Source organism: Rhinoderma darwinii, chromosome 1 (genome assembly GCF_050947455.1).
Source record: "Rhinoderma darwinii isolate aRhiDar2 chromosome 1, aRhiDar2.hap1, whole genome shotgun sequence".
Taxonomy (NCBI): domain Eukaryota; kingdom Metazoa; phylum Chordata; class Amphibia; order Anura; family Rhinodermatidae; genus Rhinoderma; species Rhinoderma darwinii.
The window spans coordinates 642,238,103-642,254,079 of NC_134687.1; the positions used below are offsets into that span (position 1 = coordinate 642,238,103).

General features: G+C 41.8%; 1 protein-coding gene across 4 annotated transcripts in view; it reads left to right on the top strand.

Annotated features, from left to right (window-relative positions):
• LOC142671959 (gastrula zinc finger protein XlCGF66.1-like) overlaps positions 1 to 10,240 on the top strand; it is a 30,691-nt gene extending 20,451 nt beyond the window's left edge. For 2 of the 4 annotated variants that reach the window (XM_075847163.1, XM_075847166.1), the window contains one exon: positions 9,962 to 10,240. Coding sequence is in view for 2 of the 4 variants with exons in the window: in XM_075847166.1 (XP_075703281.1) it covers positions 9,962 to 9,990 (29 nt within the window). In the remaining 2 variants the exon portion in view is untranslated. Of the gene's footprint in view, positions 1 to 6,758; positions 7,545 to 9,961 lie in introns of those variants that run through there. The other 2 variants (XM_075847164.1, XM_075847162.1) reach the window with 2 other exon arrangements.
• The last annotated feature ends 5,737 nt before the right edge of the window (positions 10,241 to 15,977 follow it).

The window sequence follows — 15,977 nt, forward strand, 5'->3', positions numbered from 1 at the left end:
GAATAAAAATTAAAAAGAACCCCCCCCCCCAAAAAGAATCATAACGACCCATAGAATCAATATACATTAATTATACTGCACTGTGCTTTGTGTGGAAAGATAAAAACAAAGTTAAGAAAAAAAGGCTTGCAAATTTTCTGTGTACCCGCCCCCCCCCCAAATAAATTATATGTATGGGACTTTCAGTAGATGTCACTTCGCATCGGCCGCGTTTTAGAAGAGCTGCTACATCTGGACGATAATAAAGCCCCTAAATAATCCTACCTGGTAGTCGAAAAAAGAGCAGGATGGACAATATCCTGCTTCTCAAGGACAAGCTCTACACCATCCTCAGAGGTCGCTTCCCGCATCATATGCACAGAATGGCACCTGCACTACTAGCATGCGTCGTACTCACATGACTCTCCCCCATGCTCTAAGAAATAAGCGGCTCCATTACCCTGCATGGAGGATCCAGGGCAAGGTACCCGGTGCAGTCAGCAATGCATTGATGGGCTGAGAAACAGGCAATACCTTGTGTAGCTGGGAGAGCTTTCTGTTTATAGTCTAATCAACGGGACTACTGACACCCATGGTCCTTTCTAATCACGTTCGGACGCTGTGAATCTGCAGGACCTGCTCATTCACCCTGCGGTGGAGCTTCTAGGCATATTGACGAGTCCTTCAGTGTCCTTCCTCAAAACACCCCACAGATTTATTACTCCCCTGGGAGAATTTTCCTCATTAAGATGCACCTACAACCCTGGTTAACCTTTTTAGTTGTTCATTGCTCTGCAGCTCTTCCTCTGATATAACTACCTCAGAATCGTGATACCGTATACATTGTTCTATAGAAGCTCACTCATATTTCTTATCCCGTTATGCGTTCCCGCACTATTGACATGTTTTCTGGACAATTCGGTATGATCCAATAAAAATAGCCAACTCAAAGCAAGTGGTAAAAATCTGCCTTCATCACATAGGGAAGATCCATATATGGGCGAAAGTAATTTGCGATTACTGTGTGATTGATGCCGGCGATAGATGCTCGTCTGGCTACTTTCATATTCTCACTGGACTTAATAGTTTGTAGAAATTACAGCATGGTGGCTCACTGGTTAGCACTGTTGCCTTGCAGCGCTTGACTCCTGGGTTCAAATTCAACCAAGGACAACATCTTCAAGGAGTTTGTATGTTTTCCCCGTGTTTGCGTGGGTTTCCTCCGGGTAGTCTGGTTTCCTCCCACACCCCAAATCATACCAATAGAGAATTTAGATTGTGAGCCCCAATGTGGATAGTAAGTGAGAAACTATGTACAGCGCTGCAGAATATTTTGGTGCTATATAAGTCACAGACATAAAGAAATCATCTACACCTCATCAATGTATCACATTCTGTATGACCTAACAAATTGCTCCAGGTCACTTCTGCATGGCTCCCTCAGGCACTGAATTTTGTGACGACTTCTGGTGCTATTGTCATTGAAAGAGCTCACAGAATCAGGCCCGATCAAACGTTAGTCCATAAAAATCAAAGTTTGCTCCTGTTTCAGGACTTTTCTACTGCAGTGGTGACAAAACGCAGAGGATTTAATCCTGCCTGCCAAATTCTTCTGGAAAAGAACATCTGTTTTAGTCTCTAATATCCTTCTAAATTGAGATTCTCACTTGATGGGAAAACGTGGCTCTTAGATGACCCATAGAAGGCGATGGAGTCTCTTCACCCCTGTAAGCGAGCTTCATCACCTTCATCTACTACTTAATATGTGGTATCACTACCACTAATGTTGGACACACAGTTCATCTTTGTGGAGGTTCATAACTGCTAAGCGTAACAGCCGAAGCAAAAATGTAATAATTCTTACTTACTATTCTCCGTTTATTCAATTGCACTGTTCTACATCTTTAATTTAACCCTTAATGCAAAATCAGGTGCATGTACTTCAGGGGATGTGGTGACTTCGCATGGTGACGAACATGCATGTAATTCAGTAAGACTGTCCCCACTAAAGATCGCACAGGAACAGTTGACATTTACTGATAACTGACGTCCTGCTAGCCAGCTGGAGACCAGTTAGCTTTGGTATCAGCCGGCGATCACGGTGATTGGTCAGTCTGTGCAGAAGTCACTTATAAGTCCTTTATATCGCACGGTGAGCGCCGTAACAAAAAAAAACTATGCCACAATTGCCGTTTTATAGTCGCCTTGCCTCCCAAGAAAATGGAATAAAAAGTGATGAAAAAGTTGCATGTACTCTAAAATAGTACTAATAAATACTAGCAAACCGAATAATACCCCGAATGATACTAGTGGTCCTAGTGACTAATTAAAACTAAACCAGAACAAGAAACAAGTCACGACCAGGTGTTTGAAAAAATACAAATAATCTTTATTAAAGTCAATTAGACACATGGAGACAACGTATAACACTTAGACATAATAAAAATGCCATGGATCCTCGAACACAAATGGAATCCGAACGTAAAAGCAGAGTAATCCCCCAAGATGTAAAAATGGTCTGACACAACCTATATATGGCTAAAGTGCATAAGTACATATTAATGAGCAGGTACTAGGCATGGTACGCTTTGCACAGATGAACACATAAATAAGTATAGAGAATATATATAAGGTACAATCTAAGTAAAAACGACATGTAAAGTAGTATACCTACACCTGCGTATAAGAAGATAAATAGGAGATCAAGACCAGGAGGGGGACCTCTGCTTAACCCAACGCGCGTTTCGCTGGTGCTTCGTCAGGGGTAGATTGTGCTTGGTAGTAGTTCTGTTTGGGGTTTTGCTGGTATTTCAGTTTATAATTTGGGGGCATATGTAATCTGTGCGGAATACATCAGGGTATATGTAATCTGTGCAGAGTACATCAGGGTATAATAATGCGGTGTATAAATAATAATTCATAGATATGTGGCCAGTGTTGCACTGATAAATGGTGCCTAATCTTATCCGCTTTTGGAACGCTCCGCACAATCTCTGTCGCTATATTTTGAGCGCCAGACTTTTTTTTTTTTTTTTTTCTCCACTGGAGCTATGTGAGGGCTTATTTGTTACGTTACCCTCTGTCATTTTCATTGGTACAATTTTTTAGGGTACATGTGATTTCTTTTTTTTTTATCACTTTTTTTTATTTTTTGATATTTTTTTTGCAAGCAAAGTGACAAAAAAATATATATTCTGATAATGTTTTTTGTCCTCTTTTTAATTTTTTTTTTTACAGTGTTCACCGTGCGCTATAAATTTCATTTTAGTTTATTCTGTGGGTCGATAAGGTTACGGCAATACCATACGCGGTGATAAAAAAGTACACATATTTGGTAACGTTTTCATTTATTTTTCCTGTAATAAAAGACTTCTTATAGGAAAAAAAGCATTTTTTGTTTTTGTAACTTATAACTTGTTTTTACACTTTTATAAAACATTTTTATTATTTATTTTTTTTTACTTGAAGACCTGCAGCACTGATAGCTGATATAATACATTACACTACCTAGGTAGTCTAATGTATTCTAAACGGTCAGTGTGATGCTGACAGTCACACGAACAGGGAGCCTATGAGGACCAGCCTCCGGCTGTATGGCCTCCGGTTTTGCCATGCAACCGACGATCGGTCCCCGGGAAAGTTTGTTGTAGCAACAAACTTTCCATTTTTTTTTACAACAAACTTTCCCTGCGATCACATGATCAGGAACTGAACCAATCAGGTCCCGATCATATCTCTGGGACCAGAGGCAGGGGTTAACAGCGTGCTCTGTATGTCACCGCTACTCTGAGACACCCGGATCACGCTTTTAACACCCACTGTGAATTCACATCGGTTCTACACAGAGCCCAGCAAGCACCAACGTGAATTTACAGTGGGCGGTCAGGAAGCAGGTAATAATGGTGATCATATTCTCTGTAGCCGAACCAATCGGTTCGCCTGTCAGAGAACAGGTTGCTGGGGAAGCAGGGACACTGACACCGCTGGCGTCAGAGCGCTCTCCCCAGCGCTATGCCGTCAGAAGCAGAGGTCTGCAGATTCACGTCCTCGCTGCATGGGGTATATGCGGATTGGACGTGAATCTACAGATTGTCGGCATGAAAGGGTTAAAGGATATTAAAAAAATTATGCCAACATAAAGTAGACATGGGAAATGTGAATTATTTACTATATTGTATGGTACGATGGTCTTACAAGCAGAGTAATAGAAAAAGTTTTGGGGGGGAAAATTTATATTATAAGTGTTAGACACATTTTGGTGGTGTTGTTTTTGTTTTTTTACAAATACTGAATGTATTGACCAAAATGTACCACTAACCTAAAGTACAATGTGTCACAAGAAATCTCAAAATCACTTGAATAAGTAAAAGCATTCCAAATGTATTATCACACAAGTGGCACGTCAGATTAAAAAAATTAGTCTCTGTCCGGAAAGTTAAAACTGGCTGCAGCGACAATACGTTAAAAAACAACACAGAAGAGTCCGTGCAAGAGCTGCTCCTACACAGACACGGACAGAAATAATGATAAGATGCTGCTGTAGTTATAAATACTTCATACTCCTCAGTAAAATACTGTTAACCTGTTCGATACCACAGTGTTACAGTGTAAATACAGTGTTACCTGAATTCCAGTGGTCACATAATGTGTGGGTTGTGGGTCACATGACTGTCCCTTTAAAGAGGCTCTGTCACCAGATTATTAAATCCCTATCTCCTATTGCATGTGATCGGCGCAGCAATGTAGATAACTGTAACGTTTTTGTTGTTTTTTTAAAACGATCATTTTTGGCCAAGTTATGAGCAATTTTATATTTATGCAAATGAGCTTTGAAATGGACAACTGGGCGTGTTTTTGTTTTTTTTCGTATTTGCAACTGGGCGTGTATTGTGTTTTTAACAACTGGGCATGTTTACTTGTTTTACTAACTGGGCATTGTGAATAGAAGTGTATGATGCTGACAACTCAGCATCATACACTTCTCATCGTTCCCACCCAGCTTCTTTCACTAAAGACACACAGCGTAACGTCACCCACAGGTCCTTCAACCTTGTCGGACAAAGAAGATACATCGGCTGAAAGGCGTCCAAAAGGTTAATATGCTCGTCTCTAGGGAGTTTGCTATGCTTACCTGCACATCGTGATGCTGCTGCAAATTCAACTGTACGCCTGGAGCTGTGGTGTCCTCTCTCTTCCGACGCCAAGTTTGAAGGACCTGTGGGTGACGTCCTCACTCCCAGCCAGCTTCTTTCACTGCAGACACAACGTGACGTCACCCACAGGTCCTTCAACCTTGGCGTCGGAAGAGAGAAGACACCACAGCTCCAAGCGTACAGTTGAATTTGCAGCAGCATTACAATGTGCAGGTAAGCATAGCAAACTCCCTAGAGACGAGCATATTAACCTTTTGGACGCCTTTCAGCCGATGTATCTTCTCTGACCGACGCCAAGGTTCAAGGACCTGTGGGTGACGTCACTCTGTGCGTCTTTAGTGAAAGAAGCTGGGTGGGAACGATGAGAAGTGTATGATGCGAAGTTGTCAGCATCATACACTTCTATTCACAACGCCCAGTTAGTAAAACAAGTAAACACGCCCAGTTGGAAATACGAAAAAAACACGCCTAGTTGTCCATTTCAAAGCTCATTTGCATAAATATAAAATTACTCATAACTTGGCCAAAAATTATCGTTTTTAAAAAAAAAACAAAAAAACTTTACTGTTATCTACATTGCAGCGCCGATCATATGCAATAGGAGATAAGGATTTGATAATCTGGTGACAGAGCCCCTTTTAAAGAGGCTCTGTCACCACATTATAAGTGCCATATCTTCTACATAATCTGATCAGCGCTGTAATGTAGATAACAGCAGTGGTTTTTATTTTGAAAAACGATAATTTTTGACCAAGTTATAAACAATTTTAGATTTCTGCTAATTACTTTCTTAATAGAAAACTAAGCGTGTTTTTACTTTTTATCAACTGGGCGTTGTACAGAGGAGTGTATGACGCTGACCAATCAGCATCATACACTTCTCATTGTTCCAGCCCATTGTTACAGCGTGGTTGTGCAGTGAAAGAAGCTGGGCTGGAACAATGAGAAGTGCATGATGCTGATTGGTCACTGATTGGTCAGCGAAATACACTCCTCCTATACAACGCCCAGTTGATAAAAAGTAAAAACACGCAGTTGTCTATTAAGAAAGTAATTAGCAGAAATCTAAAATTGTTTATAACTTGGTCAAAAATGATTGTTTTTCAAAATAAAAACCACTGATATCTACATTACAGCGCCGATCAGATTATGTAGAAGATAGGGCATTTTTTATCTGGTGACAGAGCCACTTTAAATTAAATTATTGTATTAAAGTGATGCCGAATTGGCATTGAAGGGCCAAATGTGTTGGTAAAGGCCATGCTTGCAAAACAAGATTGTGCTTTTAAAAAAAATGTTTTATTTTTGTCAAGTAAATATTTATGTAATAAAAGTGGTGACTGTGTGCAGACCAGAATCCTGGACTTTATCATTGATCTATTTTAAAGTGTTATATAAAGTTTTATACGGCTAAATTACACGTGCCGTGTCTGGTACAGTTTTATTTTAACCAAAGCCAGGAGAGAATTCATAAGGCATGGATTATACTTTTCTTTCCTGCTGGATCCACTTCTGGCTTTGACTAAAAAAAATGCATGTATGATTCTAGCCTAATTAGAATGTTATGATTATGTTACATTTATGGTTTGAAAAAGACAAACAAAAATTAATTTTTAATCCTAACAGCATGAACTCTGAGGGCAACTTCGTGTTATTGTTAAATTATAAATCAGAAGATGAAGATATCATGCAGCAGTCTTCAGGAGAAAATCTTGCTACCATTAATGTACATCCTAGACTTCACAGTGCAGATCTATCATATAATCCTCCTAATAATGAGGAACAGTCTTCTGACAAATCACAGAATCTTACCACAAGCACAGTTCAGAAAAGGGGTAAAAGCTTTCAATGTGGTAAACAGTTTACAAAAAGCTCAGGTCATTTTTCACACAGGAGAGAAGCCATACCCCGGTTCAGAATATGGGAAATGTTCCGCACGAAAATCAAACCTTGTTACACATGAGAGAAATCACACAGCAGAGAAGCCATATTCATGTTCAGAATGTGGGAAATGTTTTACAAATAAATCACATCTTGTTATACATCAGAGAACTCAAACAGGAGAAAAGCCATATTCTTGTTCAGAATGTGGTAAGGGCTTTAAAGTTAAATCATATTTCCTTAGACATGAGAGAGGTCACACAGAAGAGAAGCCATATTCATGTTCAGATTGTGGGAAATGTTTTATAAAGAAATCAGATCTTGTTATACATGAGAGAATTCACACAGGAGAGAAGCCATATTCAAGTTCAGAGTGTGGGAAATGTTTTGCACACAAAATAAGTCTTGTTAACTACTTGCGGACCGCCCATAGACTATAAATGTCCAGGCAGTCCGCAATTAACTGTGCAAGGATGTTCCACAACGTCCTCCTGAGTTTACTCTTTTCCGCTCTGTAGCGGCATTTAGCTTCGTGACAAAGCTGTCTAGACAGCTGACATCACAGAGCTCTGCCCAGAGACCAATCAGCGTGGCCTGTAGGCATGTGATCATTGTGACAACCTGTGACAATGATCACAATACTTTCTCTGTCGGCGGCGCACCACTTCTCATGGCAAACCCTGACCCCCCCCCCCCATATCTATCTATGTATTTACCTCATATCGATCTGTCTTATTTGTCTATAAAGGCCATAATAAAGTTATTATACAGATTTTTTCATGTCATTCTATTTATCATCTAGCTATCTACCTCGTCCATAATAAAGAGATTATAATAATAATGTCTAAATGCAGATTTTTTTGTCTCGTATAAATAAAGATTATTATTTTTGTCTATAGCTATCTATCTGATATATATATTGTTATATAGTGTAGTTTTAGGCTGAGGTTACACGGTAACTTTGGCCACGACAGATTGCACGGCCAAAGATCAGTATGTTTCGTAGCCTACATGGCAAGTAATGACAGTGAAGGTCATCAGGGTCATTTTACTTGCGATGTAGGCTATTGGACAACGATTTTTGGCCATGGGACCTGTGTCGTGGCCAAAATCGTTGTGTAGCCCCAGCTTATACTATACTACAGTGAAGGAAATAAGTATTTGATCCCTTGCTGATTTTGTAAGTTTGCCCACTGTCAAAGACATGAACAGTATAGAATTTTTAGGCTAGGTTAATTTTACCAGTGAGAGATAGATTATATATATATAAAAAAAAAAAATCACATAGTCAAAATTATATATATTTATTTGCATTGTGCACAAAGAAATAAGTATTTGATCCCCTACCAACCATTAAGAGTTCAGCCTCCTCCAGACCACTTACACGCTCCAAATCAATTTGGTGCCTGCATTAAAGACAGCAGTCTTAAATGGTCACCTGTATAAAAGATTCCTGTCCACAGACTCAATTAATCAGTCTGACTCTAACCTCTACAATATGGGCAAGACCAAGGAGCTTTCTAAGGATGTCAGGGACAAGATCATAGACCTGCACAAGGCTGGAATGGGCTACAAAACCATAAGTAAGACGCTGGGTGAGAAGGAGACAACTGTTGGTGCAATAGTATGAAAATGGAAGACATACAAAATGACTGTCAATCGACATCGATCTGGGCTCCATGCAAAATCTCACCTCGTGGGGTATCCTTGATCCTGAGGAAGGTGAGAACTCAGCCGAAAACTACACGGGGGGGAACTTGTTAATGATCTCAAGGCAGCTGGGACCACAGTCACCAAGAAAACCATTGGTAACACATTACGCCGTAATGGATTAAAATCCTGCAGTGCCCGCAAGGTCCCCCTGCTCAAGAAGGCACATGTACAGGCCCGTCTGAAGTTTGCAAATGAACATCTGGATGATTCTGAGAGTGATTGGGAGAAGGTGCTATGGTCAGATGAGACTAAAATTGAGCTCTTTGGCATTAACTCTACTCGCCGTGTTTGGAGGAAGAGAAATGCTGCCTATGACCAAAAGAACACCGTCCCCACTGTCAAGCATGGAGGTGGAAACATGTTTTGGGGGTGTTTCTCTGCTAAGGGCACAGGACTACTTCACCGCATCAATGGGAGAATGGATGGAGCCATGTACCGTCAAATCCTAAGTGACAACCTCCTTCCCTCCAGGACATTAAAAATGGCTCGTGGCTGGGTCTTCCAGCACGACAATGACCCGAAACATACAGCCAACGCAACAAAGGAGTGGCTCAAAAAGAAGCACATTAAGGTCATGGAGTGGCTTAGCCAGTCTCCAGACCTTAATCCCATCGAAAACTTATGGAGGGAGCTGAAGATCCGAGTTGCCAAGCGACAGCCTCGAAATCTTAATGATTTACAGATGATCTGCAAAGAGGAGTGGGCCAAAATTCCATCTAACGTGTGCAAACCTCATCATCAACTACAAAAAACGTCTGACTGCTGTGCTTGCCAACAAGGGTTTTGCCTCCAAGTATTAAGTCTTGTTTGCCAAAGGGATCAAATACTTATTTCTCTGTGCACAATGCAAATAAATATATATAATTTTGACAATGTGATTTTCTTTTTTTATATATATATATATATATATATATATATATATATATATATATATATATATATATATATATATATATATAATCTATCTCTCACTGGTAAAATTAACCTAGCCTAAAAATTCTAGACTGTTCATGTCTTTGACAGTGGGCAAACTTACAAAATCAGCAAGGGATCAAATACTTATTTCCTTCACTGTATATATCAATATATATGAGATAGATGATTATAATATCTTGATATATCTAAGTTGCGATTTTTTTATGTTATACAAATAAAGATTATTATTAATTCCTACTACCTATCTCTTTTATCTATATCTTTCATATCATATATATTGATGTATTGTACCGTTTTAGGTTGGGGCGACACTGGTTGCATGCACTAAGATGGAAAAATAAGAATGACAAGTAAAAAAGGTCCCGGGCCATCGAAAGACAAGGAAACAGGAGACATGTCAAACTGAGATCAAAGAACCCAGAAAATAGGATTGGAAAGTACCTGAAGTCCTTAGGGGTGAATAAACACGTATTCAAGTATCCAATCTGAGTCGCCAGAGTTAAAGCGCTCTTGCAATTTTTTTTTCTATATAGTGCTCCAAAAGCTGCTTTTATAGTATAATGAAGAAGTTCCTATGTATTCATGGCGTTTATCTGTTTTTGTTAATGTGCCATTTATGTGCTGTCTGCTATCTTGGTTTCTTCTTTCCCTTTGATATGGTTTTCCTAATCCATAGTACATTTCCTATGATGTTTCAAGCTTTGCAGAAGCAGAGGGGGTGGAGTCTCCTCACACTGCACTTGCTCTGCTCTGAGTCCTATCTAAGTGCAGCAAGTGATGGATGGGTGACATAGAACTGCTGTCCTCACACTGTAGAGTTTTAGTGTATCCTAAGTGATGCACCTTCAGCCTGTCTCCTCTGCCTCCTCTTTGTGATAGATTTCCTCAGTCCTTACAAGCAGTAGGCAGTGAGCAGCAACTTATAGAAATACACTGGACTCTGCACATAACACTCACAGATAGTATAGACAGTTAGTGTGAATCAGGGGACTTTTATAACTGCAACTAATCACTGTATGGACTCACCTATTATATCACTTCTGCTCCCTTAGATAGGAAAGAAATAATCTCTTGAGCAGCACTATAAGCATAGGGGACATACAGAGGAAAAAGCTGGGATGGGTCTCCGAGCTGATTGCTGGTGATGTAACCCTGTAGTTCACAGGAAGTCAGACACACAGGAGCAATGATCTCCTGTCTACACATGATAGCATGATCTATGCTGGTGGTCAGACTGAGATCACATGACACAGCTGGCCATAATGAAAGTTCAAAATACATGGTTGCAACTGAGTCAAACCAGGAGAGTACGAGGTGCCAAACGCAGAACAGGAGAGTAATGAACAAGCCGAGTCAAACCAGGAGTGTACGAGGTACCAAACGCAGAGCAGAAGAGTAGTCAGTAAGCAAGGGTCAATACGAAGCAGGGACAAGTAGTTCAAGAAGCTGCAGCAGGGCCAGCAATCCAACAGAGAAGAAACACAAGCAAGGAGGAACAGGAAAGGCAGGTATAAATAGACAGAGGGCGGGAGCTAGCTCCGTCTGGCCAGGCTGTGATAGGCTCTCCCACTCCTAAGCCTGCCATCCTGAGTGGTGGAAGATGGAGTCAGTCTCACAGACATAGAAGCAGGTGCAGACTGATTACCTATGGGCGTGGATACAGAAGCTGTGCCTGGCAGATCCTTAACAATCAGGTATAAAACTTGTGGGATTTTAATTCATTCACCATTACTACTAAAAGGGGAATGCAGTCATACAACCTTCTTTTCTAATTCTCAGTTGTTGCACGTTGGTGTGCTCTACCTCCTGCTCCTGGTTCCCGTAGTGTACGCTCGGGCGCGCTCTGGTGGTTTCTTAAAGGGCCAGTGGGCGCACCACTTAAGTGTCTCCATCCTATCACTGCACACCCAGTTCCTGATCAATGTTAGTTCTAACGCAGTTAGTCTGCAAATGTTCCGTATCCATTTCCCTCAAACCTGTGTCTGTGACTATCCTGTATCCGTTGTCTAAAGGTTCAGATAGCACAAGATACGAAGGGGAAAGGGTTTTGCACGGATAGGGGCCCAACCCGATTCTGAGTAAGAAAAGAGTATCCAGCCCACCAATTGAGATAAAGATAATTTTTATTTTATTTTAAATGCCAGTGGCAGAGTGCAACGTTTTGGTCTTAACGACCTTCTTCAGACATAGAATAATTAAAGAACAACTATCCAGGTAAGTACGTATGCTACTTATAACAAGACTTGTTATAAGTAGTATACGTACTTACCTGGATTGTTGTTTTTTAATTATTCTAGTGCCTGAAGAAGGTCGTTAAGACCGAAACATTGCACTCTGCCACTGTCATTTAAAATAAAAATTATCTTTATTTCAATCGGTGTGCCGGATACTCTTTTCTTACTCTTATCCTGTATCCGTGTACAGCCCTGTATCCTGGGTCCTGTATCCATGTCCAGTCCTTTATCCTAACTCAAGGGTCTGTGATGACTCCAGTGTCCGTGACAAGCCAGTTTCCGATAATCCAGCACAAGCCAACTTCTAATATTTCAGCACATACCCAACTCCAGTAATCCAGCACAGTCTGCAATCAAGGTACCATCGATCAGTGACTTTCCTAAACTTGTCTGGCCAGCAGCTACTCTGTTACGGCGGAGTAGCCCAGTGGGTCCACATTCCCAGTGGACGTTACAGTCTGCCCCGGCCATGGACAACGCTGGGAAACCTAAAACAGTGATTCAAGTTATACAGTATGATATGCGAGACCTCCAATACTCCAGGATCAGCTACTGCACGCGGTAAATACCATCGCTAGTCGCCTGGACATCGCTCTTGTTCCTACTCTGGCAGCTCCACAAGCTGTAACTCCATCTACTCCTCAGACAGCCATAGTTCCAGTCAGCTCCAGAGTCAGTATTTAATTCCCACTTGCACCCCCGTTAGGGTATGTTCACACGGCGGGGGTCCGTAACGGCTGAAATTACGGGGATGTTTCAGCCTGAAAACATCCCCGTAATTTCAGCCGTACCGGCATGTGCAGGCGCTTGAACGCCGCGTCAATTACGGCCATAATTAGCGCTGCTATTCATTGGAGTCAATGAATAGCGGCTCCAATTACGGCCAAAGAAGTGACAGGTCACTTCTTCTACGCGGGCGTCTATTTACGCGCCGTCATTTGACAGCGGCGCGTAAATATACGCCTCGTGTGAACAGACAAACGTCTGCCCATTGCTTTCAATGGGCAGATGTTTGTCAGCGCTATTGAGGCGCTATTTTCAGACGTAATTCGGGGCAAAAACGCCCGAATTACGTCCGTAAATAGGCCGTGTGAACATACCCTTATGTTTGTGACTCCAAAACCTGTTGAGGCTTCCTCAATCAATGTAAAATCCACTTTAAATTGCATTCCCATCTATTTCCGTCAGACCAGACAAAATAGCCTTCATCATCTCCCTGTTGTCTGGCAAGGCCTTGGCATGGGCAAACCCTTTCTGGGAACGTGAGGAACCAGAGTCTTCAAACTTGCAACTCTTCCACACTATCTTCGAGGAACCAGGCCATACATTTTATGCTGTTGCATCCCTTCTGTCCCATCGTCAAGGAGGTTCGACGGTAGGAGAATACGCCATGCAATTTTTAACTCCCACAGCGGAACTTGCTTGGAACAACGAGGCCCTAGTAGCAACCTTCTGTCAAGTAGGGTAAAAGATGAGCTGGCAGGTCGTGATCTCCCTTTCACTCTGGATGCCCTGATTCTCTTCACTACCCGCATAGACATGAGGTTCCGAGAAAGCTCTCAGGAGGCCCTCCGAGAGAGAAAGCCCTCTAGACTGGCGCCTCATTTTCAAAGACCCCTGCTGCTTCCTTCTGCTACTACCTCTGAAGAACCAATGCACGTTAATCGGGTCAGACTATCGGACCAAGAGCGGCAGCATAGAGTCTCAACTTGTCCACGACTCCTCTATAGAAACCTCTAGCGGTGGCTTCCATGCATGGTCATCCATTGCCAGACCCAATTCTGTTCATCACTAAATCATTGAAGTTACAAGTGGGTGAACAAATAGCATTCTATAATTTACCCGTGGCTATTATTCCGATTCTGTTGGGACTACCCTGGCATAGCAATCACGCTCAAGTGCTTGATTAAGATTCTGAAGAAATTCTTCAGTGTGGAGCTCACTCTCACTTCAACTATCTTCCTGTGGTTTGTCTTGCCCGACTTTCAGTGTCCCAGTCCCTTCCTGGTCTACCTCCGCAGTATGCCTGCTATGCAGACGTGTTCAGCAATAAGAAGGCTAAGACCCTACCGCCGCACCGTCCATATGACTGTCTAGTCAAATTACTTCCTGGAACTTCACCTCCTCATGGGTGGGTATGTCCTCTCTCCCCACCCGAAACACAAGACATGTCAACATATGTAAATTAGAACCTCCAGAGGCGATTTATTAGGCAGTCAACTTCTCCAGCCGGAGCCGGATATTTTTTTGTTGAGAAAAGAGACGGATCACTCCGGCCTTGCATAGAATATTGTGGTTTGAATAAAATCACGGTCAAATACACCTTATCGCTGATTTCTGAGCTCTTTGTATTCACAGAGCCAAGATTTTCACTAAGCTGGATCTTCATGGGGCTTATAGCTTGATACGTATCCGTAAAGGTGACGAGTATAAGACTGCATTCAACATGAGAGATAGTCACTATGAGTATCTCGTGATGCCCTTCAGGTTATGTAATGCTCCAGCTCGTTTCCAGGAATTCGTGAATGACATATTCCAGGATCTATTGTATGTCTAAGTGGTGGTTTATTTGGATGACATCATGATCTACTCACCCGATGACACTGCGGAAGCATGTTTGCCAAGTCCTGTCGTGGATAAGGGGAACAACCTTTTTGTCAAATTGGAAAAATGCACCTTTAAATAGAAATGCTTACCCTTCCTGGGTTATATTGTTTCAGATCATGGACTCCAGATGGATCCTGAAAAAATAAAGTCCGTTCTTGATTGGTCTCATCCTCAAGGTCTCTGTGCTATACAGAGGTTTCTGGGCTTTGCAAATTTCTACCGTCAGTTCATCCCTAATTTTTCTTTGCTTAATGCTCCCATCTCTGCCCTCACCAAAGAGGGGGTGAATGCAAAGAAATGGACTCTGGAAGCCGAGTCTGCATTTACAGAGCTAAAAAGATCCTTCACTTCTGCATCCATTCTCGTTGGACGTTGACGTCTCGTCCATTGGTGCTGGAGCACTTCTCTTCCAAAGAATCTCAGTCCCCTATGGTTTTTTCTCCAAACTCTTCTCTGCTGCAGAGAAGAACTATTCCATTGGTGATCGTGAGTTCCTAACCATTAAGATGGCTCTAGAAGAGTGGAGACATCTGTTGGAGGGTTCCGCACATCCAGTTGTCATTTACACTGATTACAGGAACCTCACCAACTTACAATCGGCACAACATCTGAATCCACGTCAAGACAGGTGGTCTCTGTTCTTTTCCAGATTCGATTTTCAACTACATTTTCGCCCAGCTGGCAAAAATGGCAAGGCAGATGCCCCATTCATTTGAAACAACCGACCATGAAACTTCAGCATATTACTGACCCTTCACGCATAATAGCATTTGCTCCTCTGCAGATCAGAGACATTCCTCCAGGGAAAACGTATGTTTCTCCTTCTGACAGGAAGAAGATTCTCTTTTGGGGCCACAAATACAAGTTGGCAAGTCATTCTGGCATTTGTAAGACTTGGGACTTCATCACTCGCCACTATTGGGGGCCCACACTACCCAAAGATGTTGAAGACTGTGTCTACGCACGTACCAAGTGTGCCCAAAACAAAATTGCTCATTCCAAACCTATGGGCTTAGTTCAGCCACTGCCAGCCCCTAAAGGTCCTTGGCATCATTTTGCTATGTATTTTATTACAGATCTTCTGTCCTCTGATGGCTGCATCACTGTCTGGGTAATTGTTGATTGTTTCTTCAAAATTGCACATTTCATTCCTCTGTCTAGACTTCCCTCAGCTCCTCACCTAGCAAGTCTTTTTATTCAACATGTGTATCGTCTGCACGGACAACCTCTCCACATTGTCTCTGAACGTCACTTGTTGAGAAGGATCTGGGTGTACTTGTAGATCATAAACTAAATAACTTCATGCAATGTCAATCAGCTGCTTCAAAGGCTAGCAAGATATTGTTGTACATTAAAAGAGGCATGGACTCGCGGGACAGGGATATAATATTACCACTTTACAAAGCATTAGTGAGGCCTCATCTAGAATATGCAGTTCAGTTCTGGGCTCCAGTTCATAGGAAGGATGCCCTGG